The sequence below is a fragment of the Nerophis ophidion genome, linkage group LG04, assembly GCF_033978795.1.
Source record: "Nerophis ophidion isolate RoL-2023_Sa linkage group LG04, RoL_Noph_v1.0, whole genome shotgun sequence".
NCBI lineage: Eukaryota > Metazoa > Chordata > Actinopteri > Syngnathiformes > Syngnathidae > Nerophis > Nerophis ophidion.
The window spans coordinates 5,101,245-5,122,633 of record NC_084614.1 but is presented as its reverse complement, the minus strand read 5'-3'; the positions used below and the strand labels follow the sequence as shown (position 1 = coordinate 5,122,633).

The 21,389-nt window shown below is 34.4% G+C and overlaps 2 protein-coding genes across 2 annotated transcripts in view; one reads left to right on the top strand and one right to left on the bottom strand.

Moving 5' to 3' along the window:
* exosc8 (exosome component 8) overlaps nt 1–1,179 on the bottom strand; it is a 33,719-nt gene extending 32,540 nt beyond the window's left edge. Inside the window, exons 1-3 of the mRNA XM_061896822.1 lie at nt 1,070–1,179; nt 922–958; nt 784–847 (exon numbers count right to left, since the gene is read on the bottom strand). Of these exons, the coding sequence (XP_061752806.1) occupies nt 784–847; nt 922–958; nt 1,070–1,086 (118 nt within the window). The 5' untranslated portion in view covers nt 1,087–1,179. The remainder of the gene's footprint in view (nt 1–783; nt 848–921; nt 959–1,069) is intronic.
* A 5,206-nt stretch (nt 1,180–6,385) lies between these two features.
* Nucleotides 6,386–21,389, top strand: part of alg5 (ALG5 dolichyl-phosphate beta-glucosyltransferase) — a 30,088-nt gene continuing 15,084 nt past the window's right edge. Inside the window, exons 1-3 of the mRNA XM_061896817.1 lie at nt 6,386–6,632; nt 13,681–13,849; nt 19,751–19,797. Coding sequence (XP_061752801.1) covers nt 6,570–6,632; nt 13,681–13,849; nt 19,751–19,797 — 279 coding nt within the window. The 5' untranslated portion in view covers nt 6,386–6,569. The remainder of the gene's footprint in view (nt 6,633–13,680; nt 13,850–19,750; nt 19,798–21,389) is intronic.

Below are 21,389 nucleotides of genomic sequence, written 5' to 3'. Positions count from 1 at the left end.
CACATCAGGACTGGCAAAAATTGCAATCTAGTGAAAAAAACAAACCTTAAAACTCAAAATTGCGCTCTATTGCAATTTTTGAATAAAACACAGAAAAAACTGCTCCTAGGAAGAGGAAACAGATAAAACTGCTTGTAACTTCTGGTAGGAATGTCGGACAGACATGAAACAAAAACCTCAATGTAGGTCTCACTTAGACCTACATTTTGATAGGTGGCATCTTTCATTTAAAATCAACAGGAAGTTGGCAATTACCCCTTCAAAATAAAAGTTTTGTAAAAAGCCGTCACCTTTTTCCAGACAAAACTGCTTGTAACTTCTGTTAGGAATGTCGTAGAGACATGAAACAAAGACTTCTATGTTGGTCTGACTAAGACCAGGGCTTCAGTCGCGGGGACAGCAGCCGAAGCGGAGCGGCCAAAGGCGGACCCGACCAACGCTGCTTGCAGCTTTAATTTAAAATGTTATTTTAATGTACTATTATTTAATATATCATATTGTTTTAGTTGCTTAAGAGATATTCCTGGCTCTGAATTTGCTCATTGCTATTTTGATGTTTTTGTGCATTATTTTGTTGCCGTAATCAGGTTACTCATCAGTACTTGAGTAGTTTTTTCACAACATACTTTTACTCAAGTAAATATTTGGGTGACTACTCCTTACTTTTACTTGAGTAATAAATCTCTAAAGTAACTGTACTCTTACTTGAGTACAATTTATGGCTACTCTGATGTTGTGGACATTTAGACGGATGTTAGAAGTGATGATAAGCACACTTCTCACCAATGTTGAGGGTCGTAGTTCTGAATTCTGACAGCTCGCGTCCATCAGGGCGACAATTTTCTTTCTGGAAGCAAAAAATATTTTATCAATGAGGGCGACTAGACACGTGAAAGGGAAAAAAGATGAACGGGGACGAACCAGAAAGCTCCTGTGGTACTCCAGAGGCTCAGCAGTCCTAAGCGCAACCAAAACCACAACATGAGATTAGTTTTTGTATCACAAACATGTCCACGCGTGTGCTTTATTTCGGTTATAAGATAGTTAAAGCAGCTAGAATTGTCCTCACTTGAATCCGGCCGCCATGATGTCTTGCTTCCGTGTGTTCTGGGACTACGGAAGGCGAGAGGGGACAACTAAAACGATGCTGAAATCGAAATAATTCACTAAATAGCCATGTCAACCTTTTTGTTTTATATCACTGTAGACGAGAAATAACAATATTTAAAAACGTTGTGATTTTAATTGTATAAACTTGATCAACAGAAATTGGAAAAACAGACCGAAACGGACGTTTTTCACATTCCTGACACCGGGATTTTCAAAGTAAAAGCGAGATACGCAAATGTATTTGGAGCGCTTAAAATCAATTGTTTTAACAACGATGACTGCATTTAAAATCACTACGCATTAATCACACAAAAGTGTAGGCACTTTTAAATTTGCTACCCTTTAAAAAAGATTTTACACTTTACATTAAAACGCTCTCTACCTCTAACAAAACAAAAGCTGTGAAAACGATGATGCTGTGTTCCAAATTTAAGTTATTTACTGAATCGTAATGAGTTTATGGCTTTGCACTTTGTTTATTATATATATATATATATATATATATATATATATATATATATATATATATGTATATATATATATATATATATATTTTTTTTTGTACTCTATTTTTGTTACTTGAATGTACAACCCCTTGGCGCTGTTTTGTACAGTTTTGTTTTTTTAAATAATTTTGTATACTGTTATTGGACTTATTTTTGATTATTGTTTCTCAACTGTTGAAATTTATAAATAAACATTTAAAAATAAATTAATTAATTAAAAAAAAAATGCTACTTCCGGTTCCGGTGTGTTGAAGAACTCGACACTCCAGTTTTAGAGTTCTGAACGTTTTTTAATTATATCCATCCATCCATTTCTACCGCCTATTACCTTTCAGGGTCGCGGGGGGCGCTGGCGCTTATCTCAGCTACAATCGGGCGGAAGGCGGGGTACACCCTGGACAAGTCGCCACCTCACTGCAGGGCGAACACAGATAGACGGACAACATTCACACTCACATTCACACACTATATTTTTTAATTTTTAATTGACCAAACACATTTAGGCAGGTCCAATATTCACAAAAATCTTATAATCTTTCCATGTTTTGGACACAAACAATTCTCATACAAACAAAAACTGTCAAAGAAAGTAAATGTATATTTAATAGAGAATTCAGATTCATTTAAATTAAAATATATTTAAATGGGAAACAATATTTATATATTTTTCATATATATACATTAAAAATGGCCTTATCTAAAACAATTTGAATGTATCCAATAAAGATAATAATTTGAGGACTTTTGTTTTTATTTTCCGCCATTTTCCAAGAATTTATTAAGAATCAAATGGGACGATTTGAGTTTCACTGTAAGGTATCGACATTTATGTATACAAAAAAAATGTAACTCGCAACATCTATAGTCATCTCCAAATCCATCCATTTTCTACCGCTTGTCCCTAAGTGGTCTTTCATTAATACACGAGCAGTGTGCGTCACTAACAACAGTCCTCCTTGCAACAACCGGGCATAACAAAAACATACACACACATACTTTGGCCAAAACAAAAAAAAAAACAGGATATGACAAAGTTCACACACGAACCCAAAACATTTTATTTTGAAAAGCACTTTTTTTTACTCCGCTACAGTTGTCGCAATATTAGAAAAAAAACTTTTTTTTTTAGTTTCTGTTGATACATGCGTAACGATTTCTGTAGACGTTCAGTCGTGGTTGTGCCATGTTTAAAATAAATGACGGGTCCAGTAGTAATTATTGCTGCTTTTACTCTGAAAGTAAGACTTCCGTCGTTTGCGAATGAAAAAAAAACATCAATTTCGGTCGTTCTTAAAAAATAAATATAAAATTACCCTTTTTTCATGTAAAGCAGTCATTTTTACAATCATGTTCCATTTCAATCCGCTGTCAATTTTTTAAATTATTATCTTTTTTATATTGAACAAAAAAAATACAAAATGTTGTATTTGTTTTATTTATTTAACAGCTCACTAATTTTACGCGGATCCCATGTTGTTGTAGTTATTCCTCCCGGCCTCTAGGTGTCGGTGTGCGTTACTCGGGTCGGCCTCTGGTCACTAAATGATGACGTGTCTAGAGGAACGTGTAAGGGAGCCTTATCACAACGAGTCGTTCCTTTTTAAAAGAGCCATTGGAAAGATCGGCTCTTTAGTATGTTTTTTTTTATGTTATACATCCTATCCCATATAAGAGGGGTCAGCAACCTTTTTGAAAGCAAGAGATACTTCTTGGGTACTGATTAATGCCAAGGGCTACCAGTTTGATACACACTTCAATAAATTGCCAGAAATAGCCAATTTTTCAATTTACCTTTAATAAATAAATCTATAAATATATAAAAAATGGGTATTTCTGTCCGTCATTCTGTCGTACATTTTTTTTCTTTTACGGAAGGTTTTTTGTGATGAAAAAAACACTTAATTGAACGATTTAAAAGAGGAAAAAACACGAAAAAAAAAATTATCTTCAATTTCGACTCTTTAAAATTCAACTGAAAAAAATAAAGAGAAAAACTAGCTAATTCGAATCTTTTTTGAAAAAACAAATTTATGAAACATGAAGTGTGAATTATATTTATATAGCGCTTTTTCTCTAGTGACTCAAAGCGCTTTACATAGTGAAACCCAATATCACATTTTTACATTTAAAGCAGTGGGGGTGGCACTGGGAGCAGGTGGGTAAAGTGTCTTGCCCAAGGACACAACGGCAGTGACTAGGATGACAGAAGCGGGGATCGAACCTGGAACCCTCAAGTTGCTGGCACGGCCACTCTACCAACCGAGCTATACCGCCCCAAAATACTAACGTCATTAGTATTTTTTCCTGATTAAGATTAATTTTAGAATTTTGATGACATGTTTTAACCTTCGGACCCGTTTTAGTTTTTAAATGCATAAAAACACCGCATACATTTATTTTTTGGCATCAAAGCTTTTTGACTTTGTCAGGAACCTCTTTGTCAACAAAATACATTTTTTTAATTTTTTTCACTAACTTATAAAATGCTCTGGTAGAAATTATGCCCTTGGTGTTGTTAGGGTCGTTTTCGACCCGGTTCTAAAACTAAGATGATAAAGCAATGATAAGAGCCAAAACTGAACAGACTGACAGCCAGCTCCTCTCCCAATCATGTGAGCTTTAGTGGATTCTCATTTTACCTTGTTATCCTGTACAAAAACAAACAAAAGACGGACACTAAAAGTGTCACTTTTTGCCACTCTGATTTTGTTTTTTTATTAGTTTTGGAACTAGTAATCTATTTCTCTTGGTTTCATTTGCTTGATTGGTTGTTTGTTTGATGTTGGATTTCTGTTGCTGAAGAAAATACTTTTTAGCCTTTTTCTTGAAGTAAATATATAGGGGTCGAAATTGACCCGTAACACCATATATGTTACTATAGTTAAAATTCTTAAAATTAAAAAATAAACAAAACACATTTATTTAAGAGATGTGTTTTAATACCCCTTAGTAATAGTTAGGTAACACAACAACCTTTTTTTTTATTTATATGATTCTCTTGAGGTTCGTTTTACCATTTTTAAAAATGGAAATCGAGGGGTATTCTGACAAAAAAAAAGGCCCAATGGCCCTAACTAAAAATATTAAAACCAATATTTTCAAGGACAGCTGATTTAAAACATGGGTCAAAACCGACCCGTTAACATAAGAGATGGTAATAGAAAGCTAACACAAGAGGAAGGTTAAATGTGTTAAAATCCAATCTGCACTTTGTTAGAATATATAACAAATTGGACCAAGCTAGATTTCTAACAAAGACAAATCATTATTTCTTCTAGATTTTCCAGAACAAAATTAAAAGAAATTCAAAAGACTTTAAAATTAGATTTAAATTTGATTTTACAGATTTTCTAGATTTGCCAGAATATATATATTTTTTAAGTTTAATCAAAATAAGTTTGAAGAAATATTTCACAAATATTCTTTGTCAAAAAAACAGAAGCAAAAATGAAGAATTAAATTAAAATGTATTTATTATTCTTTACAATAAAAAAAAATTACTTGAACATTGATTTAAATTGTCAGGAAAGAAGAGGAAGGAATTTAAAAGATAAAAAGGTATATGTGTTTAAAAATCCTAAAATCATTTTTAAGGTTGTATTTTTTCTCTAAAATTGTCTTTCTGAAAGTTATAAGAAGCAAAGTAAAAAAAATAAATGAATTTATTTAAACAAGTGTCTTTAAAACATTTTCTTGGATTTTCAAATTCTATTTGAGTTTTGTCTCTCTCAGAATTAAAAATGTCCAGCAAAGCGAGACCAGCTTGCTAGTAAATAAATACAATTTAAAAAAAAATAGAGGCAGCTCACTGGTAAGTGCTGCTATTTGAGCTATTTTTAGAACAGGCCAGCGGGCGACTCATCTGGTCCTTACTTTATTATTGTAAAGAATAATAAATACATTTTAATTTAATTCTTCATTTTAGGTTTTGTTTTTTCGCCAAAGAATATTTGCGAAATATTTCTTCAAAGTTATTATGATTAAAATTACAAATAAAAATATTCTGGCAAATCTAGAAAATCCTTAAAATCAAATTTAAATCTTATTTCAAAGTCTTTTGAATTTCTTTTAAAATCTGGAAAATCTAGAATAAATAATGATTTGTGTTTGTTAGAAATATAGCTTGGTCCAATTTGTTATATATTCTAACAAAGTGCAGATTGGATTTTAACATGTTTAAAAAATGTCATCAAAATTCTAAAATTAACAGGAAAAATGACTATTGATGTTCCATAAATTATAAAAAAAAATTCAAAAAGATTAAAATATGCTAGTTTTTCTCCTCTTTTTTCGAGTCAATTTTGAATGTTAAAGAGTCGAAATTGAAGATAAACAATGTTTCAAAATTTAATTGTATTTTTTTTTTATTGTTTTCTCCTCTTTTAAACCGTGCACTTAAGTGTTTTTTCATCATTTATTCTCTACAAAAAAAACTTCCTCAAAAGGGAAAAAAATGTACGACGGAATGACAGACAGAAATACCAATTTTTTATATACATATAGATGTATTTATTAAAGGTAAATTGAGCGAATTGTCTATTTCTGGCAATTCATTCAAGTGTGTATCAACCTGGTAGCCCTTCGCATTAATCAGTATCCAAGAAGTAGCTCTTGCTTTCAAAAAGGTTGGTGACCCCTGTAGTAAGATGTGAAAAGGACAAGCGGTAGAAAAAAAGGATGGGGTTGGCAACTGCGAGTTCACGTAAAAGAGCGGTTCAAAGGAGTCGACTCGTTCGCGAACGTCTCATGGCTACAAACCCGCACTTCCGCGTTGTTTCGTGTTCACTCGCCATTGGCAGCCCGAAGATTGCCGAAGCGAGCAATGGAGGAGCCTCGTAGTTGAGGAAACATGTTGGTTATGTTCGTTGCCGCTTGAACGTCGTCCATGTGTTCGGAGGTGAAAGGCGGCTACTGAAGCTCACGGTCAAAGGCCGGCTAGCTAGCTGCTGCGAGATGGACTTCCTGTGGGAAATGATCCCGGCTTTGGTGGCACTGACTCTTGTGGCTCTCATGGCGGTAAGAAACTCAAGAAATTAGTCCTGGTCATGTTGTCTTCCGGCAAGAATCCTTTTCAACCCATATTCAGTTGAATATGCTACAAAGACAACATATTTAATGTTCAAACTCATAAACTTTATTTATTTTTTGCAAATAATTATTAGAATTTCATGGCTGCAACACGTGCCAAAGTAGTTGGGAAAGGGCATGTTCACCACTGTTACATCACCTTTTCTTGTAACAACACTCAATAAACGTTTGGGGAAACTAATTGTTGAAGCTTTGAAAGTGGAATTCTTTCCCATTCTTGTTTTATGTAGAGCTACAGTCGTTCAACAGTCCGGGGTCTCCGCTGTCGTATTTTACGCTTCATAATACGCCGCACATTTTCCATGGGAGACAGGTCTGGACTGCAGGCGGGCCGGGAAAGTACCAGCACTCTTTTACTACGAAGCCACGCCGTTGTAACACGTGGCTTGGCATTGTCTTGTTGAAATAAGCAGGGGCGTCCATGAGAACGTTGCTTGGATGACAACATATGTTGTTCCAAAACTTGTATGTACCTTTCAGCATTAATGGTGCCTTCACAGATGTGTAAGTTACCCATGTCTTGGGCACTAATGCACCCCCATACCATCACACATACTGGCTTTTGAACTTTGCACCTATAACAATCCGGATCAATCAATCAATCAATGTTTACTTATATAGCCCTAAATCACTAGTGTCTCAAAGGGCTGCACAAACCACTACGACATCCTCGGTAGGCCCACATAAGGGCAAGGAAAACTCACACCCAGTGGGACGTCGGTGACAATGATGACTATGAGAACCTTGGAGAGGAGGAAAGCAATGGATGTCGAGCGGGTCTAACCTGATACTGTGAAAGTTCAACATGATACTGTGAAAGTTCAATCCATAATGGATCCAACACAGTCGCGAGAGTCCAGTCCAAAGCGGATCCAACACAGCAGCGAGAGTCCCGTTCACAGCGGAGCCAGCAGGAAACCATCCCAAGCGGAGGCGGATCAGCAGCGCAGAGATGTCCCCAGCCGATACACAGGCGAGCAGTACATGGCCACCGGATCGGACCGGACCCCCTCCACAAGGGAGAGTGGGACATAGAAGAAAAAGAAAAGAAACGGCAGATCAACTGGTCTAAAAAGGGAGTCTATTTAAAGGCTAGAGTATACAAATGAGTTTTAAGGTGAGACTTAAATGCTTCTACTGATGGTTATTACCACAGTTTCCAAATAAAATTTGTAATGTGGACTCGTCAGACCACAGAACACTTTTCAGTGGGGCCCAGAGAAGCCGGCGGCGTTCCTGGGTGTTGTTGATAAATAGCTTTTGCTTCGCATAGTAGAGCTTTAACTTGCACTTACAGATGTAGTGACCAACTGTATTTAGTGAGAGCGGTTTTTTGAAGTGTTCCTGAGCCCATGTGGTGATATCCTTTCGAGATTGACGTCGATTTTTGATAGGTCACGGGTCATTCAATGTTGGTTTTCGTGGAGTGATTTCTCCAGATTCTCTGAACCTTTTGATGATATTATGTTGCGTAGATGTTGAAATCCCTAAATTTCTTGCAATTGCACTTTGAGAAAGGTTGTTCTTAAACTGTTTGACTATTTGCTCACGCAGTTGTGGACAAAGGGGTGTACCTCGCCCCATCCTTTCTTGTGAATTTTTTGGGAAGCTGTTTTTATAGCCAATCATGGCACCCACCTGTTCCCAATTAGCCTGCACACCTGTGGGATGTTCCAAATAAGTGTTTGATGAGCATTCCTCAATTTTATCAGTATTTATTGCCACCTTTCCCAACTTCTTTGTCACGTGTTGCTGGCATCAAATTCAAAAGTTAATGATTATTTGCAATAAAAAATAAATGTTTATGAGTTTGAACATCAAATATGTTGTCTTTGTAGCATATTCAACTGAATATGGCTTGAAAAGGATTTGCAAATCATTGTATTCTGTTTATATTTACATCTAACACAATTTCCCAACTCATACGGAAACGGGGTTCATACAACTGAACTGGTTACAAAGTAAAAAAAACAAAAAACAGAATGCTGGACGACAGCAAAGACTTACTGTGGATGAACAAAGTACATCCGAACATGACACGGCAATCAACAATGTCCCCACAAAAAAGGATATAAACAACTGAAATATTCCATCCATCCATCCATTTTCTACTGGCGCCTATCTCAGCTACAATCGGGCGGGAGGCGGGGTACACCCTGGACAAGTCGCCACCTCATCGCAGGGCCAACACAGATAGACAGACAACATTCACACACTAGGGCACCTGGGGATAGGTTGATTGGCAACACTGAAATATTCTTGATTGCCAAAACAAAGTAGATGCGGGAAATATTGCTCAAAGGAAGACATGAAACTGCTACCAAAAAAAACGAGAAAAAGCCACCAAAATAGGAGCGCAAGACAAGAAATAAAACACTACACGCTACGCATTTTTTCAACACAAAAAATGTGCCCTGGTTTAAAAAAGGTTGAAAAACACTGCCCTAGGGGACCGAAAGCAATGGATGTTGTTTATAAGTGTGTGAAAGGAGTTGACACGTTTAGATATATAAATATATATATAAAGATGACGGCGGCAGGCGGCGTTTCAGATGTAATTAGACACATTTACTAGGATGATTCTGAAAGATCCCTTATCTGCCTATTATTTTAATAGTGTTTTAGTGAGTTTGTAAAGTCATACCTGGAAGTCAGATGCCGAGGAGCCAAGATCACAGCTGCCTTTTTGAGCTGCAGGATGAGGTCCCATAATCCACTGAAGTCTCCGGTAAGAGCCGACTTAATATCACAATTTTCCCATCCAAAAACTTGCTGGTTGACATAGAGAAACATGTTGGCTTGACCGCTCTGTGTTTAAAGCTTCACAACAAACAAAGAAACACCGGCTGTGTTTCGGTTGCTAAAGGCAGCTGCAATCCACCGCTTTCCACCAACAGCATTCTTCTTTGATGTCTCCATTATTAATTGAACAAATTATGTCCAAATTACTGTGTGATTATGCGATGAAAAGAGATGACTTTTAGCCGTGTGTGGTGCTGGGATAATATGTCCCACTGAGCTCCCCACTTCTGAACATTCTTTACAATCATGGCCACCAGCAGCGAGAGCGATTCGGACCGAGAAAGCGACAATTTCCCCATTAATTTGAGCGAGGATGAAAGATTTGCGGATGAGGACGTTTAGAGTGAAGGACTAGGAAAAAAATACATATATAAAGACGACGGTGGCAGGCGGCGTTTCAGATGTAATTAGACACATTTACTGGGATGATTCTGAAAGATCCCTTATCTGCTTGTTGTTTTAATAGTGTTTTAGCGAGTTTGTAAAGTCATACCTGGAAGTCGGATGGCTGCGGTGAACGCCAGTGTCTCAGAGGAGCCAAGATCAAAGCTGCCTTTTTGAACTGCAGGTTGAGGTCCCGTAAGCCACTGAAGTCTCCGGTAAGAGCCGACTTAATATCACAATTTTCCCATCCAAAAACTTGCTGGTTGACGTAGAGAAACATGTTCGCTTGACCGCTCGGAGTTAAAGCTTCACAACAAACAAAGAAACACCGGCTGTGTTTCGGTGCTAAAGGCAGCTGCAATCCACCGCTTTCCACCAACAGCATTCTTCTTTGACGTCTCCATTATTAATTGAACAAATTATGTCCAAATTACTGTGTGATTATGCGATGAAAAGAGATGACTTTTAGCCGTGTGTGGTGCTGGGATAATATGTCCCACTGAGCTCCCCACTTCTGAACATTCTTTACAATCATGGCCACCAGCAGCGAGAGCGATTCGGACCGAGAAAGCGACAATTTCCCCATTAATTTGAGCGAGGATGAAAGATTTGCGGATGAGGACGTTTAGAGTGAAGGACTAGGAAATAAAAAAAAAAAAAGAAAAGGCGACGGCTCCAGGCGGCGGCAGGCGGCGTTTCAGATGTAATTAGACACATTTACTAGGATGATTCTGAAAGATCCCTTATCTGCCTATTATTTTAATAGTGTTTTAGTGAGTTTGTAAAGTCATACCTGGAAGTCAGATGCCGAGGAGCCAAGATCACAGCTGCCTTTTTGAGCTGCAGGATGAGGTCCCATAATCCACTGAAGTCTCCGGTAAGAGCCGACTTAATATCACAATTTTCCCATCCAAAAACTTGCTGGTTGACATAGAGAAACATGTTGGCTTGACCGCTCTGTGTTTAAAGCTTCACAACAAACAAAGAAACACCGGCTGTGTTTCGGTTGCTAAAGGCAGCTGCAATCCACCGCTTTCCACCAACAGCATTCTTCTTTGATGTCTCCATTATTAATTGAACAAATTATGTCCAAATTACTGTGTGATTATGCGATGAAAAGAGATGACTTTTAGCCGTGTGTGGTGCTGGGATAATATGTCCCACTGAGCTCCTCACTTCTGAACATTCTTTACAATCATGGCCACCAGCAGCGAGAGCGATTCGGACCGAGAAAGCGACAATTTCCCTATTAATTTGAGCGAGGATGAAAGATTTGCGGATGAGGACGTTTAGAGTGAAGGACTAGGAAAAAAATATATATATAAAGACGACGGCGGCAGGCGGCGTTTCAGATGTAATTAGACACATTTACTGGGATGATTCTGAAAGATCCCTTATCTGCTTGTTGTTTTAATAGTGTTTTAGTGAGTTTGTAAAGTCATACCTGGAAGTTAGATGCCGAGGAGCCAAGATCACAGCTGCCTTTTTGAGCTGCAGGATGAGGTCCCATAATCCACTGAAGTCTCTGGTAAGAGCCGACTTAATATCACAATTTTCCCATCCAAAAACTTGCTGGTTGACGTAGAGAAACATGTTGGCTTGACCGCTCTGTGTTTAAAGCTTCAAAACAAACAAAGAAACACTGGCTGTGTTTCGGTTGCTAAAGGCAGCTGCAATCCACCGCTTTCCACCAACAGCATTCTTCTTTGATGTCTCCGTTATTGGTTGAATAAATTGTAAAAGATTCAGCAACACAGATGTCCAAATTACTTTGTGATTATGCGATGAAAAGAGACAACTTTTAGCCATGTGTGGTGCTGGGATAATATGTCCCACTGAGCTCCTCACTTCTGAACATTCTTTACAATCATGGCCACCAGCAGCGAGAGCGATTAGGACTGAGAAAGCGACAATTTCCCCATTAATTTGAGCGAGGATGAAAGATTCGTGGATGAGGAAAGTTAGAGTGAAGGACTAGGGGGGGGGGGAATGATGGCAGTGGGAGTGATTCAGATGTTATTAGACACATTTACTAGGATCATTCTGGAGAATCCCTTATCTGCTTATTGTGTTAGTGAGATTATATGGTACCTGAAAGTCGGAGGGGTGTGGTGACCGCCAGTGTCTCCGAGGGAAGCCACGTTTCTCGACGGGGTCGGTCTGAGCTTTTTTCCCCTCTCCTCCACGGCGGAAGCATCCGATGTTAGGGGGCGGCCGGCCCCCTAAGAGAGTCCGCAGCTGCCTCTTTGACAGGTGCACGAGGAACAACGCAAGCTGTCCGCTCATGTCTACGGTAAGAGCCGACTTATTACCACCATTTTCTCATCGAAACCTGCCGTGTGTTCCATAGTAAAGCTTCACTGTCAGCTTATTCCTGTTTGGGGTCGCGGGGGGCGCTGGCGCCTATCTCAGCTACAATCGGGCGGAAGGCGGGGTACACCCTGGACAAGTCGCCACCTCATCGCAGGGCCAACACAGATAGACAGACAACATTCACACTCTAGGGCCAATTTAGTGTTGCCAATCAACCTATCCCCAGGTGCATGTCTTTGGAAGTGGGAGGAAGCCGGAGTACCCGGAGGGAACCCAAGCAGTCACGGGGAGAACATGCAAACTCTACACAGAAAGATCCCAAGCCTGGATTTGAACCCAGGACTGCAGGAACTTCGTATTGTGAGGCAGACGCGCACTAACCCCTCTGCCACCGTGAAGCCCTCTCTTTAGGGAACGTAAACAAGGAAACACCGGCCGTGTTTGTGTTGCTAAAGGCGGCCGCAATACACCGCTTCCCACCTACGTCTTTCTTCTTTGACGTCTCCAATATTAATTGAACAAATTGCAAAAGATTCAGCAACACAGATGTCCAGAATACTGTGTAATTATGCGATTAAACGACTTATAGCTGGGATCGGGGCTGGAACGACATGTCCGCTACAATCCGTGACATCACGCCTCATCATACCGAGACGTTTCAACAGGATACTTTGCAGGGAAATTCCATCCATCCATCCATTTTCTACCGCTTATTCCCTCTCGGGGTCGCGGGGGGCGCTGGCGCCTATCTCAGCTACAATCGGGCGGAAGGCGGGGTACACCCTGGACAAGTCGCCACCTCATCGCAAGGCCAACACAGATAGACAGACAACATTCACACTCACATTCACACACTAGAGCCGATTTAGTGTTGCCAATCAACCTATCCCCAGGTGCATGTCTTTGGAAGTGGGAGGAAGCCGGAGTACCCGGATTGAACCCACGCATTCACGGGGAGAACGTGCAAACGCCACACAGAAAGATCCCGAGCCTGGATTTGAACCCAGGAGTACAGGAACTTCGTATTGTGAGGCAGACGCACTAACCCCCTCTACCACCGTGAAGCCCTCTCTTTAGGGAACGTAAACAAGGAAACACCGGCTGTGTTTGTGTTGCTAAAGGCAACCGCTTCCCACCTACGTCTTTCTTCTTTGACGTCTCCATTATTAATTGAACAAAATGCAAAAGATTCAGCAACACAGATGTCCAGAATACTGTGGAATTATGCGATTAAACGACTTATAGCTGGGATCGGGGCTAGAACGACGTGTCCGCTACAATACGTGACATCACGCCTCATCATACCGAGACGTTTCAACAGGATACTTTGCATAAACTATCAGACTGCGTGGTCGCTAGTAGTGGCTTTCAGTAGGTCTTTAAGGAGGAACCAGGAACATGGCCTTCTTACTGACTTTTTTTTGCATCTGCTCGGCAACCAGAAGACGGGATGAATCAAGTGTGTCCTATCCTTCAGGCGACCGTCACGGCGCACGTGACAGCCGGGACGGTGGACCTGAGGCGTCACAGCCAGGAGAAATGCTTCCTCAGCGCCACGGGAGCCAAAGAGTTTTTCCCCGGTCTGCACGAGCCGTCCTCTGTGGAACTCTCCGTGGTCGTCCCGGCGTACAACGAGGAGCAGCGCAGTGAGTGACGGCAACCAAACTCACAAATATGATTATGCTGGTTCATTTAGGTCCTTTTTACACAGGTTTTTTTTTTTACACTGAATTTTTATAACATCAAATAACGATTTTTTTTTTTTGTATAAATGTGTGTTTGAAAATTCAGTTTGTTCAAAATACAGCATGTTAGAAAAAAATATTGGATAAAAATTCAGTGCAGAAATATTCACAAACTTTTTACAATGACGTGTTTTACACAGAATTTTAAAACACTGCATTTTAACAAATTTTACTTTTAAACACACATTTTTATTCAATGAAATTAATTGGGGAAAAAATTATTGTATAAAAATTCATTGCGGAAATATTCACAAACTGAATGTTTTTACAATTAAATTTTTTTTTAATACAGAATTTTAAAATGCTGTATTTTAGCAAACTCCATTTTTAAACACACACGTTTTTATTCAATTAAATTAATTAGAAAAAAAAATATTATATAAAAAAATCAGTGCAGAAATATTCACAAACTGAATGTTTTTACAATTAAACTTTTTTTTAATACAGAATTTTAAAACACTGTATTTTAGCAAACTCCATTTTTAAACACACATTTTTATTCAATTAATTGAAAAAAAAATGTTGTACAACAAAATGAGTGCAGAAATATTCACAAACTGAACGTTTTTCCAATGACATTTTTTTACACATAATTTTAAAACACTGTATTTTAACAAACTCTGTTTTTAAACACACATTTTTATTTAATTAATAGGAAAAAAAAAATTTTGTACAACAAAATCAGTGCAGAAATATTCACAAACTAAACGTTTTTACAATGACTTTTTTTTATGCAGAATTTTAAAACACTGTACTTTAGCAAACTCTATTTTTAAACACACACATTTTTATTCAATTAAATTAATTGGATAAAAAAATATTGTATAAAAAATGAGTGCAGAAATATTCACAAACTGAATGTTTTTACAATGACATTTTTTTTACACATAATTTTAAAACACTGTATTTTAACAAACTCCATTTTTAAACACACTTTTATTCAATTAATTGGAAAACAAATTTGTACAACAAAATCAATGCATAAATATTCACAAACTGAATGTTTTTACAATAAAAAAAATTTTTAAAACACTGTATTTTAACAAACTCCATTTTTAAACACACACATTTTTATTCAATTAAATTAATTGGATAAAAAAATATTATATAAAAAATGAGTGCAGAAATATTCACAAACTAAACGTTTTTACAATGACATTTTTTTACACATAATTTTAAAACACTGTATTTTAACAAACTCCATTTTAAACACACATTTTTATTCAATTAATTGGAAAAAAAAATTTGTACAACAAAATCAATGCAGAAATATTCACAAACTGAACGTTTTTACAATTACTTTTTTTTTCACATAATTTTAAAACACTGTATTTTAACAAACTCCATTTTTATTCAATTAAATTAATTGGATAAAAAAATATTATATAAAAAATTAGTGCAGAAATATTCACAATGTTTTTACAATTAAATTTTTTTTTAATACAGAATTTTAAAACACTGTATTTTAGCAAACTCCATTTTTAAACACACATTTTTATTCAATTAATTGGAAAAAAAATGTGTACAACAAAATCAGTGCAGAAATATTTACACACTGAAATTTTATACAATTATTTTTTTCAGTTAATTTCATTGAAGAAAAAATTTGTTAGCAAAATTTGTGTTTAAAAACATAGTTTGTTAAAATGTGAATTTTTTTGTCACAAAATTTTTGCACACTGATGTTCATAGACGGATTTATTTATGCATTTATTTTTTTTATACTGAATGTGAATTTTTGGGGAACAAGTTTTTTTACACTGAGTTTGTACACGTTGCATTTTAAAACACTATTTTAAACTACATTTTTAAACGCATTTTTATTCAATTCAATTAATTGAAAAAAATATCGTATAAAAATTCAGTGCAGAAATATTCACAAACCGAATGTTTTTACAATGACTTTTTTTTACACAGAATTGTAAAACACTGTATTTTAACAAACTCCATTTTGAAACACACACATTTTAAATCAATTAAATTAATTGGGAAAAAAATATTGTATAAAAAATCAGTGCAGAAATATTCACAAACTAAACGTTTTTACAATGACTTTTTTTTCACATAATTTTAAAACACTGTATTTTAACAAACTCCATTTTTAAACACACACATTTTTATTCAATTAAATTAATTGGATAAAAAAATATTATATAAAAAAATGAGTGCAGAAATATTCACAAACTAAACGTTTTTACAATGACATTTTTTTAATACAGAATTTTAAAACACTGTATTTTAACAAACTCCATTTTTAAACACACATTTTTATTCAATTAAATTAATTGGAAAAAAAATATATAAAAAATCAGTGCAGAAATATTCACAAACTGAATGTTTTTACAATGACATTTTTTAACACAGAATTTTAAAACACTGTATTTTAAAAAAGCTAAATTTTTAAACACACACATTTGTATGCAATTAAATTAATTGAAAATTTTGTTTTTATAAAAATTTAGGGCAGAAATATTTACACACTGAAATTTTATACAATTTTTTTTTTTAAGTTAATTTCATTGAATACAAATGTGTGTTTAAAAATGCAGTTTGTTAAAATACAGTGTTTTAAAATTTTGTGTAAAAATGTTTTTCTTTTTTTTTCTCAAAGATTTGTTTACAGTATATTTTTGCACACTCTACCTGTATGTTCATAGACTGATTTATTTCTGCATTTAATTTTTTTGGGACAACTTTTTTTACACTGAATTTGTACAAGCTGCATTTTAAAACACTATTTTAACAAACCACATTTTTGAACACTAATTTTGCTCACTTTTTTATTCATCAAAATACGCTGTTTTGAAATTCAGTATAAAAACCTTGTTTGAAAATTCAGTGCAGATACTCAAACACTGATATATGTTTTTTCACTGAGTTTTTCAGCACTTTTTTTTTTTTTTTTTTACACTGAATTTTTTTATACTGAGTGTTTACACCTTTTTTTTTTTTTTACACTAAATTCTTCAGCACTGAATATTTTTTACACAAAATATTTACACAATTATAGGTTGATTGGCAACACTAAATGGTCGCTAGTGTGTGAATGTTGTCTGTCTGTATTGGCCCTGCGATGAGGTGGCGACTTGTCCAGGGTGTATCCCGCCTTCCACCCGAATGCAGCTGAGATAGGCTCCAGCGACCCCGAACGGGACAAGCGGTAGAAAATGGATGAATGGATGTTTACACAATTCATTTCAACAAACTACATTTTCAAACACACACATTTTTCTCACACATTTTCATTCAATAAAATTGTCAGCATAATTTTCTAAAATAAAAATTTGGTGGAAAAAAATTATTTACAAAAATTAATTGCAGAAATATTCATACACTGAATTTTTCTGAACCCTCTTTTTTTTTTACACAAAATTTTACAACACTGTATTTTAACAAACTATATTTATAAACACACATTTTGCTCACAAATTTTGATTCAATCAAATTTAATTTAAAAAAATATCTGTGTAAAAATTCCGTGTGGAAATACTCATACACAGATTTTTTTTCCCCAGTTTTTCAGCACTGATTTTTTTTACACTGAATTTTTACAATACACAGATTTTTTTTCGCTAAATTCTTCGGCACTGAAATTTTTTTCACTCTGAATTTTACCACAATTCATTTTAATAAACAGCATTTTCAAACGGGCAGATTTTGCTCACACATTTTCATTCAATAAAATTGTCAGCATAATTTGATCAAATGAAAATGTGTAAAAAAAAAAAAAAAAGTACAAAAATTAATTGCAGAAATATTCATACACTGAAATTTTCTGGACCCTTTTTTTTTACACAATTTTAAAACACTATTTTAACAAACTATATTTATAAACACACATGTTACTCACAAATTTTGATTCAATTAAATTAATTTAAAAAAATATCTGTGTAAAAATTCAGTGCGGAAATACTCATACACTGATTTTTTATTTTTTTTTTCACAGTTTTTCAGCACAGATTTTTTTACACCGAACTTTTACAATACACAGATTTTTTTTCACTAAATTCTTCGGCACTGAATTTTTTTTTACTCTGAATTTTACCACAATTCATTTTAACAAACTACATTTTCAAACACACACATTTTTCTCACACATTTTCATTCAATAAAATTGTCAGCATATTTTTATAAAATAAACATTTGGTGTAAAAAATTTATTTACAAAAATTAATTGCAGAAATATTCAAACACTGAATTTTTCTGAACCCTTTTTTTTTTTTACACAAAATTTTACAACACTGTATTTTAACAAACTATATTTATAAACACACATTTTGCTCACAAATTTTGATTCGATTAAATTTAAAAAAATATATGTGTAAAAATTCAGTGCGGAAATACTCATACACTGATTTTTTTTTCTTTTTTACAGTTTTTCAGCACTGATTTTTTTACATTGAATTTTTACAATACACAGATTTTTTTTCACTCTGAATTTTACCACAATTCATTTGAACAAACTGCATTTTCAAACGCACACATTTTGCTCACACATTTTCATTCAGTAAAATTGTCAGCATAATTTGATCAAATGAAAATGTGTAAAAAAAAAAAAAAAAGTACAAAAATTAATCGCAGAAATATTGATACTCTGAATTTTTCTGAACTTTTTTTTTATACTGAATTTATTTACACAAAATTTAAAAACACTGTATTTTAACAAACTACATTTATAAACACTCAATTTGCTCACACATTTTTATTCAATGAAATTAATTAAAAAAACAATTGTGTGGTTTTTTTTACACTGAATTTTTACACACTATATGTTTATAAACTGATTATTTTCTGCACTGATTTTTTTTATACTGAATGTTTACAATACACACAGATTTTCACTAAATTCTTTTTACTCTGAATTTTTACACAATTTTAACAAACTACATTTTCAAACGCACACATTTTCATTCAGTAAAATTGTCAGCATAATTTGATCAAATAAAAATTTTGTGTAAAAAAAAATAAAATAAAAAAAAAGTACTAAAATTAATTGCAGAAATATTGATACACTGAATTTTTCTGGACTTTTTTTGTACTGAATTTATTTACACAAAATTTAAAAACACTATTTTAACAAACTACATTTATAAACACTCAATTTGCTCACAAATTTTTATTAAATGAAATTAATTTAAAAAAACAATTGTGTGTGTTTTTTTTATACTGAATGTTTACACACAATTTTTTGTACACTAAATTCTTCGGCACTGAATTTTTTTTACTCCGAATTTTTACACGATAAATTTAAACGGACTCCATTTTTAAATACACACGTTTTTATTCAATAAAATGGTCAGCATAATTTGATTAAATGAAAAATTGGTGTAAAAAAAATCAATGTACAAAAATTCATTGTAGAAAAAGTCAGAATCGGACATTTTTTTTTTTTGCACTGAATTTTTCTGCGTGAATTTGTTTACACAGACATTTTTTACATGTACTGATTTTTACACATTTAAACACAATCACAGATTTCTATTCAGTGTAATTAATCATTATGCAGTGTTTTAAAATTCAGTGTAAAAAATCCTATAAAAATTCAGTGCAGAAATATTTATACACTGAAATTTTTTTACACATTTTTTCTGTATTAAATTTTTTTTACACTGAATTTTTCAGCACTGATTTTTTTGTTTCCACTGAATTCTTACACTGTCTATACACAATTTTTTACACTGATTTAAAAAAAATACTTTTTAGTTTTTAATCATGAATCATACTGATTTAGAAATGTGCGGCCGTAGAGCACAGCGACGTACCCCACAGGGCATCCTCCAAATTGTTTGTGTTTGATTTCAGTGCCCGTGATGTTGGAGGAGGCCACGGAGTATTTGGAAGACAGGCAGGTGAGTATTTGGACTAAATATACTTCGGTCCTTGTTCTACTTGCAATATTATTAACATTCATTCTTCAATGGTGATGCGATACCACTACTGGAGCGATGATTGGGCCGTATTTGATACCATAGCAGCAGGATCTATACATACTTTATTGTACATCATTTTGAAATATTCCTTTAAACCTAAAAAAAAAACATGGCTTTTGCTACTTATTTTGCTGACTTATGCTAACTTATCAATGTTTCCATGCTAATGTTAGCATGCTAACATTTTATGCTATTGCTTTAGCTCATTTGAACTTAAAACAAAATATGGACTTTGATACTCGGGGTAAATTTGCAAGTACGCTAACATTTTATGCTAACAATTTAGCTAATTTGACATTTTTATGCCTTTTTTAAAATCTTAGGTTTTCATACTTTGCAATTACACTTCTATTAAACTTAGATTAAATATATTGACCCGAGTAATATCATCAAAGCTTACCTGACTGGATGAAGTCCTTGGGCTCAAGTGTGGCCTGTGGTGTGGAGCATGCTGGGAATTATCTCCGCGTGTGATGGACAAATGCACTGCACATGTGATTGAGGAATGCACAGTTCAGGGTCGAAGTTCGACTGAATTTGCATTCAATCAGGTTATTTTAGCTAATAATCATGCTGCAAGATCTAGCATGTTGCATTCAATGTTAATTCCCATGGAAGGTTTCCAACTTTGAATATTCCAGGGATTTTGCAACCCTCGTTGAATTTGCATAGTCATGAAAAACACTAACCCAGGGGTCACCAACCTTTTTGAAAGCAAGAGCTACTTCTTGGGTACTGATTAATGCCAAGGGCTACCAGTTTGATACACACTTAAATAAAGTGCCAGAAATAGCCAATTTGCTCAATTTACCTTTAATAAATAAATCTAAATATATTAAAAAATGGGTATTTCTGTCTGTCATTCCGTTGTATATTTTTTTCCTTTTATGGAAGTATTTTTGTAGAGGATAAAATGATGAAAAAAACACTTAATTGAACGGTTTAAAAGAGAAGAAAACAAGAAAAAAAAATTTAAAACATACTTTATCTTCAATTTCGACGCTTTAAAAATCAAAATTCAACCCAAAAAAATGAAGAGAAAAACTAGCTAATTTGAATCTTTTTGGAAAAAAATTAAAAAAGAATGTATGGAACATTTTTAGTAAATTTTCCTGATTAAGATTAATTTTTAGAATTTTGATGACATGTTTTAAATAGGTTCAAATCTAATCTGCACTTTGTTAGAATATATAACAAATTGGACCAAGTTATATTTCTAGAAAAGACAAATTATTATTTCTTCTAGATTTTCCAGAGCAAAAAATGTAAAAGAAATTCAAAAGACTTTGAAATAAGATTTTAATTTGATTTTACAGAATTTCCAGAATCAATTTTTTGAATTTTAATCATAATAAGTTTGAAAAAATATTTCACAAATATTCTTCGTCAAAAAACAAGCTAAAATGAAGAATTAAATTCAATTTTTTTATTATTCTTTACAATAAAAATGAAAAAAAAATTACTTGAAGATTGATTTAAATTGTCAGGAAAGAAGAGGAAGGAATTTAAAA